This window comes from Mytilus trossulus, chromosome 7 (assembly GCF_036588685.1).
Source record: "Mytilus trossulus isolate FHL-02 chromosome 7, PNRI_Mtr1.1.1.hap1, whole genome shotgun sequence".
Classification (NCBI taxonomy): Eukaryota; Metazoa; Mollusca; class Bivalvia; order Mytilida; family Mytilidae; genus Mytilus; species Mytilus trossulus.
The window spans coordinates 71,555,526-71,580,561 of NC_086379.1; the positions used below are offsets into that span (position 1 = coordinate 71,555,526).

Consider the following 25,036-nt stretch of genomic DNA (forward strand, 5'->3'; position numbering starts at 1 on the left):
CATGCCGATGTATGCATTAATTTGAAATGTACGAACTGTTTTTTTATGCCAATCCTTCTTTTTCGTCTCTGAACACGCTGGTGAAACCAAAGTTGTCTTATTACGCAATCGTAAGGAAGTTACCATTTGATTTTTATAAGGGTAAAGGGGGGACTGTGATGACATTTTTTATCCTGCATTATTATTTTTAGTTGTAATCCCTGTCTTGCCTCTTTTCACTCTATTCGGTCCTGCTTTGTTTTTATTTGTTTCATTAGTTATTTTTATTTTTTGCAAATATAAAAAAGAAGATGTGGCATGATTGCCAATGAGGCAATTCTCCACAAGAGACCAAATTACACAAAAATTATGAATTCGATTCCATGTAATGAGCATTTAAATGACATATAGTTTACAGGTGTGAATAAATATCATGTACAGAATATTAAACCAGGTGTAAAGATGTGAACAAATTTAATGTGAGACTAGTGTACATTACATTAAACTAATTGTAAACATGTTTTGCCATTCATGGAGTTTGGTGTGAACACGGCCTAAGAAACTTTATGTAAAGTCCAATTCATTCTTGATGTCATAATTTAGTCTATTAGTTTTTGTTTTAAGGTATTTAATGATAAGTCTTTTATATCTGACTAGGTGGGATGCATTTTGATGATTGTTGAATCCGTATGACCTATATTATCTGGTGTATGTTGGATAGTTGTCTTATCATCGATCATATCATATTCTCTTATTATTTTATATTGATAAAGAATAAACAACTTTCTAAAACTGTACAAGAATCAAAAGTATACGTAACAATTTAAACAGTAGGATACAAGCTACATCTAGATTTTATTTAATTTCTACAAAATTGAAAAAATAAAACTCAATATTTAGTCTCCAGTTTTTGATATGCACTATTTTTAATTTATTTCTATTTATACATCTTATTCATTTTTTTATTTTCATTATTAATTTACAGCTTTTAAAAAAGAGAAAAAATAATAATCATATGTTAAATAAAAATAATTAGCACTATGTTCAAAAAAGAAAAACGATTAAAGGGACTAACAATAAAGATAAAGCCCAAGTAACATGAACACAACAAAAATTCGACTTTAGCTACATGGAAACAAATTTTGTCATCTTACATGTATAAATTACTATATTTAGGTGTATTATTTTATCATAAGGACCTTATATTTTACCGTATTTTTCAACGGAAATTTAGCCTTTTGATTTTACATTTCCAGAACTATATCTAATTACAACTAGTCTTGGCTAGTGCTCCATATCAGCCCTTATCATGGTTCCGATTCATTGACGATATTGATTTCAAATGGACAGATTCACAAGAACATCTTAATGAATTTCTAGAACACTGCAACTCTTTCCACCATTCAATAAAATTTACATATGAATCATCTATGGAGAAAATAAACTTCCTCGATACTACGAGTTACATCAAGAACGGAACCATTATAACGGACCTTCATACCAAACAAACGGACAAACATCAATTCCTTTCTCCTAAAAGTTGCCATCCTAAACACTGCTCCCGTGGTATCCCATTCAGCCAGGCATTGCGAATCAAGAGAATATGCTCTACTGAAAATACGAAAAATGCTAGACTTGGACAACTTCGTAAACATCTAGTTGTTCGAGGATACAATAACAACATTATTGATAGCGCTTTCGAAAGAGCAAACAAAACTAGTCGCCAAGAACTTCTTGAGTACAAAGATAAGAATAAAGCAGCTAACAGAACACCCCTTGTACTCACTTACCATCCTGATTTTAAAAATGTGTCATCCATTGTTCAGAAGCATTGGAAAATTATAGAAAATGATTTAAATCTAAAAAAAGTATTTTCTTCACCACCAGTCATGTCCTTCAGAAGACCTAAAAACATCCGTGACAAATTAGTGACATCTGTATTAACCAAGCAGCCTAATCCATCGCCCGGTTGCTACAAACAATGTGGTCGAAGGAATTGTTTGTGTTGTAAAGCTGCCAATACAAGCAGTTCTTTCATCAGCTCCGTTACTAAACAAAATTATACCATCTACTCTAATTCCAACTGTAAAACGGAGAACTCAATTTATATATTAACATGTGACACTTGTGGCATTCAGTATGTGGGAGAAACTATGAACAAATTTAATATTCGGCTCAATAACCATCGTTCATCGTACAAAACCAACAAAAACTGTCCTCTCACAAGACATCTTCGTTCAACGAAACATCCTTTTGATAATGTCACTTTCCAAATTATAGAAGTCAACACCGAATGGGACACCACGGCGAGAAGGAGACGAGAAAACTTTTGGATCCACCAACTCCACACTTTAGAACCTGATGGTCTTAACGAAAAAGACGAAAAAAGATACAGGAAAGATAAAGAATAATTTAAAACAAAGCATCGTCCTTTTTATCCCGTAATATTGGCCAATGGACGTTGCTAACTTCAACTACCAATTATGTATTTTTAAGGTAGCTAAATCCAAGTGCAACATGTACATTGAGCTGCAAAATTTTTCTTATTTTCAAAGCAGCTAAATGCAAGAGGTCATATACATTGAGCTGCAAAATTTTCTTATTTTGAAGGCAGTTCAGTGCAACATAGACGTTGAGCTGCAAAAGTTTCTTATCATCTACATCCGATTTCACCTGGATAGATGCACGCTTGATAAAGCTAGTTGGTCTAGCGAAATATTGCGTTTATTTTCATCATTTTGTAAATATTTTAAACATTCTTATATTTACATACTAAATAGTGTGTTAAAATTACATTGTTAGGCAATCTATAATTACAACTAAAATGATACACAAATGGCCGCCTTTGTGATGCCGGGTCATTCATTTCTATATAAATCCATGTTTGGGCCATTTTTAAAAAAAAAAATATGCTTTGACCCGTTATTCTACATTCGTTATATTCTAGAATTTTATTAGTCTCTATTTTCTTTTCTTATGTCAGTCTTTCTCCATTGTTAATATTTTTTGTCCATTTTCTCTATTCTGTAATTCTACATCCACACCCTTATACGACATTTGTCCACTCGAGTGTTTTGAATATTAGAAAATGTAATGGTATGGGGTTAATGAAATACGTATTGCACTAGAAACTATAAATTTTGCTATTTATTTCAAAGCGTTATTTGATCACAAATAATTTAATGCAGCGTTTATTTACTAATCGATAGCAACACCTGTCAAAAGCCTCTTATCATATCTCCCCTTTATATCTTGTACATGTATCGACTTGGTCTACTTCTGGTACAGTAAACAGTATGTATATAAAAGTTGAATTCGTCTATTGACCAGTTCTATATTCATTGCATGTTTATTCCTATAAATGATTACTTGCTTAACAAATATAATGCAGCCGAGAATCATAAAGAGATTTGACCACGTTCTCCTTTAGCGCCGACAAAGTCGGTATATAACAAAAACATACAAACATTGTCCTTAGCAAATATTCGTTGTCATGGCACACACTTTTCAAACTTTTGGTATATATAGAAATTGATAAGGTAACTGCAGATATAAGACTTATTTTGTGCCTTGATTGTCATTCACATTTATCTTCATTTTTATGGCGTTAGGAGCATAAATTTTCATGTTTTGATCTTTTATTAATACGGTTTCTGACTTCTATTTACAGACAGAAGATGTCCTTAATAATACTCTCTTCTTCTTCAGGCTTTCATATTATTGTTTGTCTGTGAAAAGCGAACGCGGGGCTGTTTCATCATCATCAACTGAATAAAAGAATGATCTGATCTCTTACATTGATCATGTTACGTTTTCCATCTGAATTGAAATGATTCTAGCTCCATGGGTTTAATGACTACCCTACTTATTTCGTTTCTCACTTCATGTAAATGTGATAGAGACATTTGACTTACTTTTTCTAAAGTTAAATCTTTAAATAATGAATTGAGATCAAGTTCATGCGTCCCCGAACATATATTCTCGTTTTGATGAACGTTACAAGAGGTAACACGTTTGTGTAATGTTAATCCAGTTCCAATGAATTTTCCTGACTCAGTCAATAAAGACCGGAAGTTAGCAATTGAAATATCGCAAGGTAGCTTATCGGAATTCAGAAATGACAATTCTTTGACTTTAAAATTAACAGATGTGAAAGAATACAAAGATATAACTGGGTTCTGCAGCAAATCGTTTATGATGTAGCTGGTCATGGATGGTTGCATTTGGTACTGTCTATAATCCGTTGTGATGTGGTGATCACGAAGCTGTTCTAGGTGTAATATGAATTTACTTATAGCAGGTTTATTGTCCGTCACAGGTTCATCCAACCCTTTACCAAACGACATAGGTACCCTATCAAGCATAACCTCTAATGAACCAGGAGTAAAACTTGCAACACCAAGCGGTTGGGCTGTATGTAGCGATAACCGTGTATCGGTATCTTCAACAACTGCCATTGTTGTAAATGGGTAAAAATTGGCACCTATTGGTAAATTCTTTCGCGTTTTTCGTCGATTCATTTGAAAGCCGTTAGAATCTGTAAAATATATATCTTTATTTTTAATGTTGGTTGATATTCGCATCATTAATTCGGTATTTTCTTCTTCTGGTGTCAGCAATGTTGCATTGTTTTCTATGTGGACAGTTTGACCTTGAATACTGTTGCTATGATAAAGGGTCACGCTATGTGAAAACAACTTATGGTGAACTTTTACCTGAGACATAAATCTTCCTGTTATAAGCGTCACTGAATCGGTATTTAAAAATAAATCCTCTTCCAATTTATTTGAATTGAAGCAGTAAGCATTGCTGTTGTTTCCAAAATAACGGAAAAAGTCAACAGCAATTTTCGTGCAATATTTTGTCGAAGTCTTCAAACACATTTCATGTAAAGCACCGGTTGCTTTTATAAAAGATAATTTCAAGAAATTATTTTCTACAATCAAATCCACTTTCGAATTTTCTTCATCCTTGTTTATGGAAAATAACCTATATTTATCATCTATTTTTCCTTTCACACTGATGACATTAGAAAACACTGATTTGTCTTTTTTATTAGGCTTGACCACACGGTTGATAACCAGACTCCTTCTACGAATCTTATATACAGAAAACCCGATTGCTGCAACATTTACTTCAAATATGATTTGATACTCATGTTGAGATATGGTATAATGATTTAACCAAACAGGACTTACTTGGTACGGAACAACTTTATTTTTACTGTCAAACACTTCAACATCATACGTGTCAATATAAACGCTTATTACTTCTGTCCTTGGTATTGAATACGAGTTTAATATAACTAGTGAACTAGTGTCAGACGTACTGGATATAGTTTTAACTTCCAGATTACTTTTTGGAGATGGTAACTCTCGCGTGAGTTTGAGATCGGCTACGTTAGTACGTGTTCCTGGCGACAAGATATTAGTCAAACGTTTTTGAATAATTTCTATCAATGAATTTATCGCTTCGTATATTTTAATTTCGAAGTCAATAACCGTCCCTTCGGTCGATGTTCCGGTTATTGCATCGTGATGTTGTACTAAGCTATGCGTTCGCCGAGCTAACTGTATAGCTTCCCAATCACTGTCTAAGTCAAGCGGCATCGAATCTGTATGTTGTAATAAGTACACATAAATCAGTGACATAAATGTTTCCGTTGCTCTCAGATATTCTTGCAATTCTCGTATCATACGCTTGTCAAAAGGTCTTGTTGTAAAATACCCGCTCCAATACTCGTTATCCTTATCTGTGTATGTGAAGAAATCTCCAGTTAAACTGACATCTTTTAATTTAGCTTTTTTCATTTCAGCATGAAGGATATCAAAGTAATCACTGACTGTGCCGAATTCCATTTTAATATTCCATTCAGATTTCTTATTAACATAATCCATTAATCGTTTCATGTTTTCGTAATTGGTCTGAAAATCATAACTCTCAATGTATCTGAAGTCGTCCCCATGAGGCATTAATATGACGTTATGCTTGTAAAGCGCTGCTTTTTGTTTATATTGTCCAACTACCAATTCTGCAAAATCTTCAAAATTTCGTGCCTGTCTGTTTTTACCAAAATTTATTGGTTGATCATTATCGGGAAAACTACCCACACTAGAAAAATCTAACACTTTACAGATTTCCGTGTCCGGACCGCAGCTACATTCAATGTTGTACAATGTGAAAGGTTCAACGTGACACATGATATCATGATCTCCATGTTTGTCCCATGGTTGACGCCAATTAAACGTAAGCATCTTTCTATTACCCATAAATCCTTTGACAGCTCCATGAATTCGCAAAATTGCCATATCTTTCATACCGGCTTTCCGCCACAAATATGGTAACGTCGAAGAGTAGCCGAAAGGGTCAATTGACCAGCTTATGTTTGGATATATTCCAAAATGTTCTTTGATCCACAGATGTCCCTCTATCATCTGATCTAGTACTGCGGTATAGTGAGTAGTAGCTTCGTCAACAGAAACCCAACCACCTGATAATATTTCTATTTTACCTTTCCGAACTAAATCACGGAAAGCCAATCTTAGGGGTTCTGGAGACTCTTTCCACCACCTATCCAGAAAGACTGTCTCTGTCCAAATCATTCGAAAATCAGGAAATCGGTTCAGAGCCTCTATAGTGTTAGTTAGAATCTGCCGTGTTCTTATAGTGTAGTAATCTTCAAACGTCCACAACCAACCTGGATCATTATGCGAATGAGGAACAACGATAATCCTAAGGGGTTCCGAATGTTTTATTTGGTGGCCAGTATTAAAACCTGGCTTTTCAACCACTGTGTATAATCCGTCTTTAGAATTGACAGTAAAATTAAGATTATCGTAAATCGAATCTACCGTCCAGTCGGCGGTCATGTAAGAATGTTTAGGCTCACATATATCTCTTTTGCGTTGTTCACTGTATAGTGAGATATCGTTTCTTTTAAATAATGTTAATGTAAATAAAACTAATAACGTTACAATCGTGGCTGTTACAATTCTTTCCTTATATTTCATATCCAACACGATAAGTCCTTGAAGCAGGTGCCTTTTCCCAATGAAAATTCAACCTGTAATTAAAATTACGATATTTATAGCATTTATGAATAGTGTATAGATATCGGTAAATTGGAGAAAATGACCGTTTAAATGGATTGGGTGATGTGTAATTTAACTTAAGTAATATTGTTTGTGTAAGTGATTATCATACTGACATTAAATGCTTGATTTACATAACCCTTATTATAATATTAATATTCGATTGATATTATGAAAGAGATTTATGAAGCAAATTTGTGTCTATGGCTGTCCTATTACAGTTTGCATTAAGATTTATCTATGATAGTTTTATTGTATTTGCCTTATGAGAACTCTAAAAGTATAACGCATAGTTTAAAGAGGAAACCAGTTAGTGAAAGCATAAAAGGTAGATATTTTAATAAACATCTCTTAATAAAAACTTACAAAATATTTCATTCATATATACAAATAAAAAAATGTGGTCATGATTGATTTGCTCTGTTAATATCAATAGACTAACACAAATACAGACAAATCAGGTCAGATAGATCTCTTAGGTATTTTATACTTGTTATGAATACAATAAGACGTCAAACAATACTAAATGAAACCATTTCAAACTTTGCAGACGTTTGATGAAAAAATGCGTTCCACTAACCGCATTTAACAGTAAATTTTGTTTACAAAAATATCAACTTATTTCATTGAGAATCTCTCCTTTTGGTCAAATAGACTTATTGATATAGTAATATTCATATTATCGTTTTTTATCTCTTTTTTATCTATCAACATCAAAGTTCTTCACGAACCATTGAGATTTTTATTTAAACAAGTCGTCCTAAAATTTGTCATTGCTTTCAAGTCTCCTTGGTCATAAATAAAGGCAACAGCAGTATACCGCTGTTCAAAAATAATAAATCCATTGACAAAACACAAAATATAGCTGTTTACATTTTCTATATACCCGCTGTATTTTTATACACTTCTCTCTTATCAAGAGCCCGTTGTTCAGTAGCAGTAGTTCATAAGGTTTGCAGTTCGGTGTGAGCCAACGATCCTAGTTGTTGGCCATACTTTACCTTTTATTGACAATCTCTTATGCATTGTAACATGTAAAAAGAGTTGGCTCATTGTAATCTTTACTGTATCTTATTTATACAAATTTCTTTAACTTTCGTCTTCTTTAATTTGTGTGTTCCTGACAAAAGACTTTGGACGTATTCAGTATATAAAGTGATATTTTTATGTTTGTTTCTTTTCGTTGACGTTAACAAACTTTCAGAAAAAAAGCTTCAGATATAACATGTATGATGGCACGATTTCATACCTAGCAATTTAAGTATTTTGAATTTGCTTCTTGCAACTATAAAAATTCGCGGAATTTGTGACTTTGTATGCTATAGTTTTCTTGTTCGCTTATTATCACTATTGGTATAGACGAAAGATACCAAAGGGACAGTCAAACTCATAAATCTAAAACAAACTGACAGCACCATGGTTAAAAATGAAAAAGACAAACAGAAAAGCAATAGTTCACATGACACAACATAGAAAACTAAAGAATAAACAATAGTGGGTTATCTCTCGATCCGGTTTTATTATACCAAATGTAAGAACTAAAGCGCATGGGGAAAGAATGTTTGACAGATCAGACGGTGTACCGTAGAATTTTTACCATGTGAACTACGAAACATACAATATGTGAACGTTCTTTTTAAACTGGACAACTCCTTTATTCAGACATGTTTCATAGTTCTAACATTATTTTTACCTCACTGTTTAATTATTTTAGATTTTAATCAAATATCTTGAATGTCTTACTACTTTTTAACTTTTCATTCAAACAGTGTTATGGATCTTTTAATTTAGAATGACGATTTGAGAAAGAAAAAAACTTATCAGAAAAGATCGTATTGTTTTATATACCACATATTTGATATAAGATTGTTATAAATTTTAACATTTCTTTTTTCCTTTCTGCAAGTTATCGGTGACTTTTTCTGTTATGCAAAATTCTTTGCATGAGCTTTCATATTTTATCTATAATTCTTGTATATATAAACATGTCTTATTTTATAAAGCGCTTAGCGTAATTTTTATAATATATAATGCGCTGTTTAATATACTGCATGATAAATAAATCAAACAACTATGTGCTCTGTTTGTGCCGCTGATTTGTACCTTTTCGTTTTAATTTAAATCTTTTAAAATTCCATTTATCGATAATAAATAAAGGAGGGTTGACTTTTGAATGTCCAATATCCATTTACCACTGTTTCAGTGACAATTCGTGTTTAGAGTTTTAGTAGTTGTAATATATTTAGTCAATATTCTAAAATACTAGAACTAAACATTATCAACTTTTTTGTGGACCTTCTCTATCCTGTCAGTTCTTGATGGGAATTGTGTTGCAGTTATTTAACACTCAATCTATATAATTACACAGTAATAGAGAGGTAATTGTTATTCCTTTTTATAAAAAGATTTTAGAGTATTTTGTGTATATGCTTATTTATAGCTTTTATATATGGATATTGTGAAGTTATTGAATGTGCTCAATTTATTAATTTGAAAATTAAAAGTGAACAACAATCATATCTATTTCATTTCTAAACAACATTTCATTGACAAATGATGTCAGTAATAACCCTTTAGAATGTTACCTACTGAAATTTGAAATCACCTTAGTATCTATTGATTAACTGTTACACTGTCAAATTTAAAAGACGGAAGATTAATATGATCATTTCCTTTACAGCGGTATCACCGAGTTTATGTTGTATTGACAATATTTATGTTGTGCTGAAAGGAACAAAATATCATCAAAAAAAGTAAAAATTATGTTTGTATTTTAAATTCTATCATAATTCATTCTGCTTGGTATTAATCAATTCATTTTTATGTCAACAACGAAAACATTTGATACTTTTTGTTTTGAATAACATACACCGAAAAATAAAAAGGTAAAATAAAGTACCTTCAATGCATGCTTACATTTGCAAAATCAATATTTTCATCAATTTTATTCAATGACAAATTAAACAAGACCTTTAAATTGGATGATAATAATAGATAGATAAAGGCAATTGTGGTGAAGTGGTAGAATTATTAAATCGATGACCTATTATAAGGTATAAAGAGATCATTTAACTGTTGGGGACTTATTGTGTAGGGTCATTTAAATACAAGAATGTGTCCAAAGCACACGGACGCCATACTCGCACTATCATTTTCCATGTTCAATGGACCGTGAAATTGGGTAAAAAAATCTTAATTGGCATTAAATTAGACAGAACATATCATAGGGAACATGTGTACTAAGTTTCAAATCGATTGTACTTCACATAAAAAAAACTACCTAAACTTTAACCTGAAACTCGCACTCTCATTTTCTATTTTCGGTGGACCGTGCAATTGGGATCTAAGGTATAATTTGGCTTTAAAATTAGGAAGATCATATCATAAGGAACATGTGTACTAAGTTTCAAGTTGATTGGACTTCAGTTTCAATAAAAACTACCTTGACCAAAAACTTTAACCTTAAACTGGCACTTTCATTTTCTATGTTCAGTGAAATTGGGGTCAAAAGTCTAATGTAGCTTTAAAATGAGAAAGATCATATCATAAAAAACATGTGTACTAAGTTTGAAGTTGATTAGACTTCAGCTTCATCAAAAACTACCTTGACCAAAAACTTTAAACTGAAGCGGAACAGACGGACAGACGGACGGACGAACAGACGAACGAACAGACCAGAAAACATAATGCCCCTCTACTATCGTAGGTGGGGCATAAAAACTTATTTTTTTCAGTTTTCCTAAATAAGTCTTCTCTTATTTTTTTTTTGTAGTCTTGAGACTTTCTTTTTATACATTTAATGCATATTTTTCTTTCATACTAGTTTACAGATATATAACAAAAGAAAGTTCTAAACTCGCTAATGGTGAATCATATAGTAAATCACTATAACACATTAAAAAAATGCCATGTTAATTGTTTGGTGACCTAGTCGGGCATGTTAATTGTTTGGTGACCTAGTCGTGCATGTTAATTGTTTGGTGACCTAGTCGGGCATGTTTCTAAAACCCTGGAATCTCTTCTAATAAATGTTACCAAAGTTTTGATCTAACTAACCATGTGGTATTAATATACAGTGATTTTATGAAAAAAGTTTGTGACGGTTGTGCGACGAGATAAATTAAAAGCAATAATTTGCCGATGTTCAAATCACATAAATTGATTAGGAGTCGTCACAATTGATCACCAGCAAATATTCAGACTCGGTGTTCACTATTAAGGCAACAGAAGTATAAAAAAGGAAAGAAGTAAGACACTTATACTTGGATAGTTGAACTAAAAAGCAAAAATAATTTCCAGTATCAAAATGATTATCATTACTCAAACTAAAGCTAAAACGCGCATTCACCATCACTATTAAGTTTTCAAGAAATTTAACAGATGAATAACAAATGTTCTTTTACAAGGTTCGTACATCGTTAAGCGATGTGACTAAGCTAAACATTGAAATTGAAAAATATACTGACATGGCTAGAGAATTACGATTGGATAAATTTTTAACTAGGGAACCATGCAAAGGACTGGTAGTAACACTCTTGTGTTGGAACTGAGAAATATACATTGGAAACTAAGAAATGAGAGAAATGTCAAAATGGTGGTTATGAATGTCAGAATATGGAAATGAGGTATTTTGAAAATAGAACGTCACTACCATCCTTTAGTAGAAATAAAGATTAAAAAACGCAGCATTATTTTAAGCCATGTATGAAATAATAATAATTAATTAATAACACATTTGCTATCAAATTTGATAAATGCTAAAAATAGAAAAGAATGAATAAATGAAAAACAAATGTCTTTTCCTAATACGGTACATGCACTGTTAAGGTCTGAAAATGAACAACAAATCAAGATAACCTCTTTTGAAACGTTCGTTCACTGTAAACGCAATCACTCATGAAAAGCACTAGAAGGGAAGTTGCATTACTTAAATTTTAACTTACAGAAATATCCGTATTCCAACAAACTGAAGAATAATTGGACCACAAATCTGCTATAATAAATGAAAAATCGTATCACAGTTTACTTACAGATGCAAATATTGGACAAATACTTCGTGGCAAGTACATATGTTACTCTCATTATTACATGACTTAATCATCAAGAAATAAATGAATTCAAATGATATTACGTAAAGGTAAATAAACGTAAATATATATTGAACAACTTTTATAGAAAGAAATAATGTAATTATATAATATACCCATGGTTAGTCACATTGAATATAAAATATTATTGCTAGTTTTCTTATTATACATTTTATGTATTGCTTTTTTCAGTTTATCATTTGTGTTTCCGCTTCAGTATATAATTATAAATATGTAGCATATTTAATGTTATTTCACAATAAAGTATTCATATATTACAGTTTGATGAATATAAGCAGTATAAATACGTTGGTACTTATATTTAGTTAATTTAAATTTATATGTCTGTGAACGGGGCTTGTAAGCCTATAAATGTGTGTTTTTAATCCGTTTTAAAAATTAAATTATATACTGTTTAATTGTAGACCAACATATTTCGCCAGTTTGTCTCCGAGCCGACGATCGCCAGAAGTATTATATAATCATAAATATTTAGTGTATGTAATAGACTTTATAACTTAATGTATAAATTGCTTTAATTGCCGTAGCAGTCGGAAATGATTTTGTAAGTGATTTGTGTGCAATTTGTATTTGTTTCGTGACATTTCGGCGCACAGCCAACTCGCACTACTCAAACACTCTAAAAAATAATATCGCAACTCTTTATCAAACTCGCATAACTCAGATGAAAAATTCTTTTTCTATGCTTAATGTGATGATGGCAAACAGATACATTAATTTTGGAAGGGGAATGGTAGGATGTATATACATCTCAAAATAAAATCCAAAAAACATTGCTGGTATACAGTATATCGTTAATGATATAAAAAAATATATACCAAAGAGACGTTCAAATTGAAAAGTCGCAGATAAAACTGAAAGCAGTTTAAATGCTTCCATCTGTTATATACAACTTTTTAACCCGATTAAGTTATATCTAGGACAATTAACGAATATGTTCTGTAATTCGTAAATGTTCCGCTATTAAGGCTGTTCTGCTGTTCAGTCGTTCCGCTATTCCATATCATTGAGAATGTGAGATTGGTTTTATTTTTGATGGGTCATAATGTGACCAAGTTCATTTAAGGTCAATATTTCCACAAGTCAAAAGCTTACGGATAAGATTAGGAATAGCTTTGTGTATAGATTTGATAGTTTTGAACCGTAAAAACTGAACAGTCAAATAGATAACGAAGACGACATGTGTCTAATTGTTGGATGCCTGATATAAAAAAAAAATTAAAGACAAAACAAAAAACACCAATATACTGACAAAGTTAAAGTGCCCAGGTCTTTTTTGAACGGTATGATAGAAAAGCAAATGACTTTATTTTTATGTATATGAACATAGTAGGATGCTGGCAGTCCAGTTCAACAGTATTACTCATTTTATTAAAACCATACAAAAATAAGGATACTAATGATCCTACATGTAATTGGGGTTTTTCAGTCTAATTTGTGTACTCCCTATCCAAATTCCCCCTTTTTTTACACCACTGTGTTTAATGAAAATTTAGAATAGAAATGGTAAATGTGATAAGAGACAACAATTCGACAAAAGAGCATTGGCATGCATATATTGCTAAATTTATGTTTTGAATAGGCTCATATCTTTCCATTTAAAGTAAAATTTGAACAACTTACTTAGATAATCATATCTATTTCCTATATGTATACAATATTTCATTGATAAAGAAGATCAATAATAACCGTTTAAAATGCTATCTACTGAAATACTACAACCCCTGTGAATTAACATCAAGTTTTAACAGACGGAAGGTTAATTGGGTTATTTCGTGTAAATCGAGTATCACCGATTTTATGTTGTAATAACAACTGTTATATAAAAGGAATTATGCATTATCAGAAATCATCAATAAATATTTTTGCATTTTATATTTATATTTAGTTTTATAAATTTATTTAGCTTGAAAGTAAGTAAAATCTTACTAAAGATTTTTCAAACAATGTGATTTATGGGAGAGGATGGTAGGGGACATTTATAAAGCGTTTGATTATGATTTTTGATTCTTATACAGATTTTGATTTTACCATTTAATAAATAAACTCATCATAGAAACCAGGATTACATTGAATATTTACGCCAGACGCACTTTTGGTCTACAAAAGTCGCAGTGACGCTCGAATCAAAAAAGTTAAAAAGGCCAAAAAAGCACGAAGTTAAAGATCATTGAGGACCATTTTTTTTTATTTGAATTCATTAGAGATATGTATTTTTGTTATTTTACTTTTTATATATGATCAATGTACAGACATTTGATATAAATCCCAATCCTAAAGATGTGTTGCCGGTGTGCCCCCATTTTTTGAAACCCTTTTGGGCAATATTTGTTGGAAATAACATAACAGAAAAAATATTTTTAATATTATTTGGTTTTACGATTTATGCAATACAAAATATATTTGATATCAATCGGAAGAGTGATGGACTGTTTTTGTGTCACATCTGACGACTATTATTAAAAGAAAATTAGCAATAAAATTTGTTTAAATAGGTCCCATGGATACAAAAAATAGATGAAGATATTTACATGTATGTTAAAATAAATGTTTACCCTCCAATGTTCACACACTAAAACAATTACATTATCGGTTCCTAGAGCACTTTGCCTTCGATCATGTATAAAATAATTCTGATGCTAAACAACTGAGCATTTTATCATTATCTTCCCCTTTTTAAAAATCTTGGGATTTATGACGAATTAAAATAGTTGAAATAAGGGATGCGATCGATCGGTAAAATCCCTCATTTGAACTATGTTAATTCATCATAAATCACAAGATTTTTAAAAAGGGGAAGATAATGATAAAATGCTCAGTTGTTTAGCATTAAAAAAAGTCATATAAATATCTTCATCTAATTTTTTGTACCCATGGGACCTATTTAAACAAGTTTCATTGCTAATTTTCTTAATAATAGTAGTCAGATGTGACACAAAAACAGTCCACCACTCTTCCGATTGATGCCACCCAAAGTAAACAATTAGAACTTATTATAAATTATCATGTTCAATGTTTGGTAACCAAATCCAATAAAATCTAATAAAACTACGGAAACTTCGAGATTAAAAGTTGCAAATTTTTAATCTGATGTATTAACATGTATTTTAAGGAAACATTTGCCTCGATTGGGCCATCTGATGACAAATGAAATGAGGAAAACTAATTTGGCTAGGCGGACATGCAGAGCTACTAAAAAGCCACATTATTTTGACTACCAGTTTCACATCAATATATATATATATATTGTTTTCAAAAAAGCTAAAGCATTAATTTACTAGAAATAGTGGTCAATGCTTAAAACGCAACCAAAGCAAATCAAGAAAATTTCACTTTTGTATATAATTGTCAGAAAACCGAAAGGATTCCTTTTAAAATAAACAAATGATTATTTCATGCAAATCGATAAATTATCGCTACATTTATATACAAGGGAAGTTGTATTACATTAATGCTACTCAGATAAATTATTCCGTATTTGAACAAACTACGGAAAATTAAAAATGACCTAAAACTATCTATTACTATAAATGAAATATAGAATCAGAGTTTACTCACAGATGAAAATATAGAAATATGCGTCGTGTCAAGTACACCTGTAACTCTCTTTAAAAAGTCAAATGTTTGCTATCTTATCTGACATTATTACAAGGTAGGTCAAGTTTACCGGTACATGTCTTCCTGTTTTTATCTTTAGATTTCAATAAATACACCATTAGCGAGAAATAATTCTTATATAATCTTAATCGATGTGTCTACGACAAAATGTTCATGATATATGTAAATCGGGAGTTGTTACATGCTAGCATAGTTTAACAGCAATGTGTACTATAATAGGTTTCATAACTTATTTGACAGTTGATATCAAATAGTTCGTTTCTATGTATGTTAGTGGATTGAGTTTCTTTTCATTTCATGAAGTGTTCCTGTTGTTCGTTTGTATTCCTGTTTAAGTTAATGCGTTTTTCTCGGTTTTAGTTTGTAAAACCGATTCGTTTTCTTTCAATCGATTTATGACATTTAAACACCGGTATATACTACTGTTGTTATTGGGAGACACGATTTATTAAATTGCAATACACACATAAACAAGCATGTGACGAGTTTATGCTCACCATTTTAATTAGATAATGAGAGTTAACAAAAGTAAGAATAAAATTGGATTTGTATGCGACTGTCAGTTTGACTGTCCCTTTGGTATCTTTCGTTCCTCTTTTCATACAAGTGAGAGGTTTAGCTAGCTATGAAACAAGGTTTAATTCACCATTTTCTAAATGAAAAAATGCCTATACCAAGTCAGGAATATGTTTATTCGTTTAATTTGGTGTTTTTAAGCCTTTAATTTTGCCATTTGATTAGGGATTTTTTGAATTTTTCTCGAAGTTCAGTATTTTTGTGATTTTACTTTTTACGATAAAACAGATGGATTTTAGCTTCCACATAGTTAATTGCTGTTTCTATGTACTAACAAAATCCGAGAAACACATGCATATGGAGTATACATCCGTTGATAGTGAGTTAATTGTTATACGAGAGCCATCAAGAGTTCGAAATGATAAAGTTAAAAAGTCATCCCTTTCGAAATTTTTACAAACGACGTTGGCAGTTGGTTGACGATAATGCAATATCTGTTTCACAGATGACGAACAGCGGACCAGAAAACTGATTGCCACTCATTTATTCGGTATTGCCTGTTAAATTTGTATACAATGTTTGCAAACTTATCATTCAGCTTTCTGAAAATGTTTTTGAGGTAGCATTTGAATTTGATTATAAAATTTCAGTATTAATTATAAAAAAAAAAGATAGGGTATAATTGACAACTCTCCACAAGATACCAAAATGACACAAAAATTAACCACTATAGGTCACCGTACAGTCTCAACAATGAGCAGAGCCAAGACCGCATAGTCAACTATAAAAGGCCCCGAAATGACAATGTAAAATCTTTTAATTTATATAATAGCAAAAATAAAGAATGCATCATTATTGTGTCTTATTACTTTGATAATGTCTTAACACGTTAAAAATAGGTTTTCATAAAAGACTTTTCTATCGCTTGCAAATACAGTATTTATTGGCTGATTGATCGCATGAATTATGCGTTACGCCCGACTTTGAAACAGTTGAGCAGAATACCTAGAATATTAACGTGATACTTAATTTCATGGTATTTTTCATTAAATTCCTCTTACTTAAATATATCATGTATTTGAAAAAGAAATCTCGATTTTTTTACTGTCAGAGATAATCAGTCGTTTTAGCTTTACAAATAGAAATAACAACTAATGTATGTTGAATTAGCATTATCAATAACTATTATCATCGTATACGATTTTTTTTAATTCTGCGTGCCAGAGGGGCGTTTCGTATACAAAAGACTCACGAGTTAAGTTCCAATGGGAAAAAGTTAATTGAAGCACGCAATTAAAGAGCATTGACACCCAAATTATGATTTGTTTTGCCAAATATAGCTGGTGTAAAGAGAAAGATACCAGAGGGACAGTCAAACTCATGGACCGAAGGTAAACTGACAGAAATAGTAGTGCATGTTAACAAAGAAGTGCTGACTACTGGGTGGTTAGTACACTAAACAATGGCATCGTTTGTTCTCTGTGTATCATATACATTTCAAAATTGTTGAACATCAAGAAAACTTTTACAATTGTGTTTAATTACCATGTAAAATCAACTCACCATAGAAACCAGGAATGAAATTTCATACTAACGCCAGACGCGCGTTTCGTCTACAAAAGACTCATCAGTGACCATTTGAAACTATCATTTACAATAATTTTAATATAAATACTGTCCAACTAAAAAAAATATGTCAAGACATAAAATTATCATTTGTCCATGTAAGTAGATCTTATATAAATCACAGAAATATGTATAAAACAAAGAGATATTTTGGGAATATGTGTCAATTAGTTGACAACCCAACAAAATAAAGAAAAATATTTAGCAGTCAAGATAACACCTTACCAACATTCAACTGTCTATAAGTCAATAGACCAGCTTTAAATTGTTGTAAAGGACAAAATTTAACATGTAAGTCAGAGACGTTTTAAAGCATTTTTCCAATAAATATTGTCCTCAACGACTACCCAATTACACCCTTACAGTCATGTTTATCCTAATATCAATGTAGGGGGGGGGGGGGGGGAAGACATAATAAGTAAAAATGTTTTGCGTGATGATTTTGTCATTGATGTAGTTGTAAACATATTTTTATTGCACATTCACCTTTGAAACCTGCACGATATTTTTTATTCTGTTAATTTTAGCAACTGTCATACATAAGAAAATGTCTGTACCAAGTCCGGAATATGACAGCTGTTTTCAATTCGTTTGATGTGTTTCGTCATTTGCTTATGGGCGTCCTCTTTAGAATTTTTCTCGGATTTCTTCGTATAAACTTTAAAAAGTTTAGCAAACTTGTATTTTACTTTGTCTGTTGCCAGAGATGGTCAATCATGAATAAATTTGTATAAAGCGAATTATATATATATAGGTATATTTAAGGAAGTGATTTTTATACTGATATTTTCATTATAGAATTGATTTTCATTTAACCACATTCATTTTTTTTAAATCTTAGTTTTGGTAAACGATCATATACCTACATGACCAAGGAACCGGTAAAACACGTAGCAAAGATTGTAATAATTTTGAAATAATCAAAACAATACATTAATGATTACAGCTTATAGCACAGAAAACGAATTAAAAGATTAGAAAACATCATTCCAATTAAAATGAATATAGATTAAGATGACCTGGAAGGGTAGAGAGAGAGAGAAGTGATGCTTGCTACGAAAACGGGTTTATGTATCCATTGCGCAACAAGTCATAAATGCAGGCGTTCTTAAAATAAATATAAAGAGATCACATCATTATTATGCAATACTGTTTTGAGCATTGTGTCGAAACCTTTCTTTAAAAGTAAGTATAAAAACATCCCCGCAAAATTCTCCCGGATATCGTACAATTTGGATGATATATGATTAGAAATGTATAACAAGCCCTCGCAAATCGTAGTTTGGGTGACATGTGCAGGTAATCAATGTTCAGCTGATGTGTGCTGTAGTGATAATACATAAAAATTGAAAGTACACATTTTAAAATTGAGTCAAATATTTTGTCATAAAGAGTTATTCACAATTAACCATCAGTGTCGGTTTCAATAGGGACATTATCCGTCACATACCTGTATATGTGGTATCCTTTTATGTCAAGTTCAATGGAATAGATAACTTAAATAAGTAGGTAAACATGATTACATAACAGATCAATTTCTAAAGTTTAAATAATTTAGTGGCAATACGTTATCGCAGTATCTATATATTTTTACGGAGATTTCTCAGTCGAGTCTTTCGCATTACCGTTGTTTACATTTTGTAGTAACCGTTCATATCAATATGTAATTCCTTAAAAATTCTCCACATTTAGTAGTCTAGCTTGGAAGCATTTAAATTTACTAATAAATATTCAATTATAGAAATGAAATAGAAATAAAACGTACCTTTTACTTTGACTTGAACACATGGTTTAAATGACCGAATTGCTTTATAAAATAGCTTATTTAATACATCGTAGTATATTGTCGAATATTATTTACGTCGTGTCCTATATTCGACTCCTATTTTTGTATTGCCTATGAATAAATGAAATAAAAGAGATAACCAAGGACCGTGAATAAACAGTAATTTTGAAGAAAAAACGGTCTTATAACTCTCGGAAGTTCCCAAGATTTGTTTTAAATTCATCTACATTTGGCTCCATGCACTTCACAGAGAGTCGACTAGTGAATAATCATATCATAACTAACGACCCCTCTGAACATTTGAATGTCTGTATTGTGTATTTGCTACATAAACTACACAAAACATTCTTTATATACATATCGTTTTATCTAGGCTTCAAGTAGTCTTCTACAACTAATACTTCAGTGCTTTTGAACTAATTTCCTAATGCCGGCGTCACACATTGTCGTATAGAACGGCGTGCATCAAACGCACGGAAAAAATTGACAAAGCAGGTATACGTTAGTTGCACGCCAAAGGAACGCTAAGCAATCGTTAAACGCGCACTGCATAAGTTTGAAGTACGTCAAAATACAAAGGTATACGCTACACGCACGTTAAAGATACGCTGCAAGCGCGTTGAACGCGCTACAGTTAAGTTTGAGACACGTTTAAGGCCCATTGTATACTCTTCAAGATCGTTCAACTTCAATTAAAATGTATGCGGGCGTGTTTGTAACAAACACCCAATAAAAGAACGTCCAAGACACGACCGGGACGCGTCTCAAATACGTCCAAGAAACTGTTTTCCTTCGTAGCGTACATTTTGTCTACGTTAGACAAACGCCAGGCATACGCCAACATACGTTTCTTGAACGCCCAATAACCGCTAAGGTACGCTTCTCGTACGCCAAATAAACGATTACAGCTCGTTCTGTACACATTACAGATATGATTGACAGGTTGAATGCATCCAAAATTACTAGCGTATTGGCAGCGTGCATGATTGTTTAACACGCCCGACATACGTCAGAGCTATACGATATATGGTGTGTGACGCCGGTATTATACTACTATCAAAGAATTTTCATTAACTTTTGTAATAAATGTGAAAATAATGAAATTGATTATTTTTACAGTGTAAAGATTTCGTTTGCGAATAATTACGTGCTTTTGATTCAATTCGGTTGACCTACTTGAAAAAATTCTTACATAAACAGCAATAAATGCATTTATATATTCTAGTTCCACAAAAGGAAACTAAATGAATAGTAAGTTATCAAAGGTACCAGGATTATAATTTAATACGACAGACGCGCGTTTTGTCTACACAAGACTCACTCATAAGTGACGCTCAGATCAAAATAGTTATAAAGCTGAACAAGTACAAAGTTGAAAACAATCAAAAATGGGGAAAAAAAGGAATATCAGTGGTTCCTTATTGTTAATTTTCCTTTTCTTAGACTGTCACAATGACGTTTCTTTGGTTCAATCCTTTGATGTTTATATATATAAACTAGTTCGCTCTGTCCGTTTTCGTAGTCACGTTTAAGATTTCTATGAACCTACAATGTAATATATGCTAATTTGGTCAATTATTAACTAAAGCCAGAAATTTCATAAATTACTAGACATCTTTATTGAATTTTGTTTGGAAGTTTGACTGTACCCGTCAGTGGTAAAAATTTCAATGCGATTTGTGTACATTTATCGATCCTTAACTGTTCGAATAGACTAATTCTAAATGGTTTCAAATTTAACACTGTAATCAGATCTTTAAATATTGGTGTTATCGGTAAAAGCATTGATTATGTTATCAATAAATTGAAACATAACTAAATATTTTATTTATACAGCTATGGACATCAATGCATGGTCTTACATTCGGTCGCTATCTATATTTCGAATCGTCATTGCACAAAAATCATGGTTTCTGTCACTGTTTATGACGTCTTTACACTAAATGCATTCAATAGGTATAGATTGGTTCTGAAGTCAAGCTAAACATGGTTTATCTATAATAATAACAAGTTGTATTTTTCTTTGAACTATAGCTTCCAGTCATTGCGTGCACCCTTACATCGGTAATTTGTGTCTTTTAAATGGTATATTGTTTAGTGGTTTGTTATGCTTTGGGTCCATCTGATTAATGAAGACTGTTTAACTGAACTTCACAGTGTGTTCTTATGCTGAACTGTTACACCAGTGTCAAGGTTAGAGAAAGGAATCAGTGCTCACAATATGAAAAAGAGGATGTGGTATGATTTCCAATGAGACAATTCTTCACAAGAGACCAATTGACACAGAAGTTTACTACTATATGCCCCGAAATGCAAACTGTTTAACTATTCAAACGAGAAACCGAATGGTCTAATCGATGTACAAATGAAAAGGAACAATACACAAATATGTAACACCACCACAAACGACAACCACTGAATTACAGGGATCTGATGTGGGACAGGCACATACATACAGAATGTGACAGGGTTAAACATGTTTGCGGGATCCCAACCCTCTCCCTAACCTGGACAGTGGTGTTACAGTACAACATATGAACGAACGTTGAAATAGACTTTTACTCATCAGATGGATACAAATAGAAATACATTTAACAAAAACATGGACAGAGTTGCCTGGTACTTGTTACATCCCAACAACGAAAAGACACTAAATACAAATCTGAGAGTACTCGCAGTTACTGTCAGTTAGTTCAAAGCCAATAACAACTAATTAAAAATATATTGATTTGAATTACAAATAATGTTCCTTGTTTTCAGTTTCTACCCGTCTCTTAAAATTTTTAAGGTAAGATGCCAAAACAACAAATTAAGCTTGAAATTATCATTAAAGGACATTACTGTCTGGTAGTTTAACTTAAAGGCAAATCTGTAGATCTAGACGTCCTGACAATTTTATCCTGTCTTTTTCTTTTACCGTTTTCAATATATAAGACAATTTATGCATTTTACCCTTATATTTTCTGCTTTTTTATTACGGCCATGTTTATTGAATAGTTATATCAAAGGTACCAGGATTATAATTCAATACGCCATACGCGCGTTTCGTCTACATACGAGTCATCAGTTACGCTCAATCAAAATATGCATAAAGCCAAACAAGTACAAAGTTAAAAAGCACTGAGGATTCAAAATTCCCAAAAGTTGTGCCAAATATGGCTATGATTACAAAAAAATTAAAAAAAATACAGTTTAATCTATACCCAATGATTATTACCTTGGCTTGAATTGGTTTCAAGTGTGTCAGTGCGAAAGATCTTTGAAAAATAAATATGTGCATCAATTGATGACCAAATCCCACATTGTTTTATGCAGGTGAGCCTGATTAATTATTATTATTATTATCTATTTATTATTATTATCTATTTTTTTACCGTTAGATAATAACCTTATTAACTTACCTTATTTTGTATCTATAGCTTTCGGTGTCCTGTGAATAATGTGTTTATTCATACAGGTAACCTCATTTGATAAGTAAGCTGGTAGTTAGGATTCTTCAGTTGCAGTGTGATCTCTATGCCAATAGTTTATGTTCGTCCTTGTCCTTATAAACATCATTCATTGTATTCTTTATTTATTACTTTCTTTCAAATGTATAACTGTTCTGGGATTTAAACAGGATACAACACAAGTATTGCCATATCCCATCAACATGAAAGCAAAATAACAGAAATAAAAACTACAATTGCCCTACCCTGTCAACATGAAAAATCAGTTTTAGAAATATATCTAGATACCAGTATAACTTCTTTAAACAAGAGTTGATAGACTGTTCTTTGCTCAACACCCAGTGACAAATACTTCAGGAATATTCAGGACGAAAACAAAATATCATTATATGCAATAAGAATTTAAGTAGCATCTTTAAAAATTAACACAGTAAATTGGTATATGAAATCTTAATTTGTGAGAACGTATAGTAAGATGAAGTACACGAGAAATTACTATTGTATTAAATCATAATAAATATTACAAATTCATGAATTTAGAGTAAACTTTTTAATAGAACCAGTATTGTTACGTTCAATGAATTAGTTAAGCTTATTATTCTAGGAGAACTGATAGAACAAATGATGTTGATGATGCTTAAAATTCATTTGTTGCATTTAAACATATTTTAAAATTGCATATTAACACATGTTAAACTATCATATAACTGATAAAGTTGTATTTCAGTGATAAAAATATGTAAAGATTAGTAAGACATTTAATGATTAATAGATTGGTGTTAAATTTGTTTGTTTAAGCTTGACAAATATTGAATCAACTGTAACAGATGGGTTGTGTACATATATGTATTACTGCACCCAATTACTGTAAAAATCTGGAGTTGCAGAAACCCTAGGCCAATTCAAAGACGTAAACCCTGTATCGAGAATACTTGCTGACAGTCTAAATCATTATAAACTTAAAGTGGGAGAGATCCGTTTGCGCCAAAAATGCGTCCTTTTGCGCCACAACATTTTTCTCCAATGCTACACTGTAAATCTACCTGACGCCTGACGTGTCCGGACGCGTTCAAAATTTGTACACCGAATGTTCAATATTTTAACGTCATATGTTCATGCTTAGAGACGTGTTGATAGTTTAAACGTTTGTGTTAAAAATATTAACATGTGTGTTCAGACATAGTGTACACCGGTGTTCAAATTATGATCTGAAAAAGAGGATAGTTGTTTGTCCGATTTTCTATCCTTCTAATTGGGAAATTTACAAAGAAATTCATTTAAAAATATGAATGTACACGCAGGATGATGATCAGATCTTGTGAATTTTTAACAAATAATTTAGTAATTGAGAAATATTAAACTTCCAAGCTGGCATACATGTATAGTTTATGAACTTATTTTATTATCATTACTAGTTTTACTTATAAGTGACATAATTATGCATATCAATGAGGCCTGTTATGATAATATCGTAATAAAAATATGTCGATGTTTATCTTATTTCATGATCCGTTCAGTTTATTAACATTACATGTTCAATCAGTGTTCAAATCGCTCGAAATTTTGAACACATCGCGTTATAATATATAAAAATATACCAGGGTACCAAAAACCGGAAACAGATATCGGCTGGTGATTTAGGCGGTTAAACGAAGAAAGGATACACATACATGAAGAGAGAGCTGGAGAAGGGACTTCTATCCCACATGAACACGAAAGAAGTGAGTAACAAGTTAGGATAATCTCCATAGGTAGTTCAATGGCTTTCTTGTTTTTTTTCTCATGTCAGATATATATTTGTCAAATATTCATAACTGTTATATCCAGATTTTCTATATTCAACATAAGAGACGAATTGAAGAA

The 25,036-nt window shown here is 31.7% G+C and overlaps 1 protein-coding gene across 2 annotated transcripts; it reads right to left on the reverse strand.

The window, feature by feature from the left end:
• Positions 1-2,794: 2,794 nt before the first annotated feature.
• LOC134725722 (alpha-mannosidase 2-like) lies at positions 2,795-15,847 on the reverse strand. Of its 2 annotated transcripts, none has more exons than XM_063589759.1 (2): positions 12,014-12,068; positions 2,795-7,042 (listed from the first exon to the last, which is right to left on the reverse strand). In XM_063589759.1, exon 2 carries the CDS (start codon positions 6,987-6,989, stop codon positions 3,786-3,788), a length of 3,204 nt encoding a protein of 1,067 aa, XP_063445829.1. In that variant the 5' UTR covers positions 6,990-7,042; positions 12,014-12,068; the 3' UTR covers positions 2,795-3,785. The 2 variants fall into 2 exon arrangements, with proteins under 2 accessions (XP_063445829.1, XP_063445828.1); XM_063589758.1 differs by lacking the exon at positions 12,014-12,068 and adding an exon at positions 15,737-15,847 and having other exon boundaries at positions 2,796-7,042.
• Positions 15,848-25,036: the final 9,189 nt, after the last annotated feature.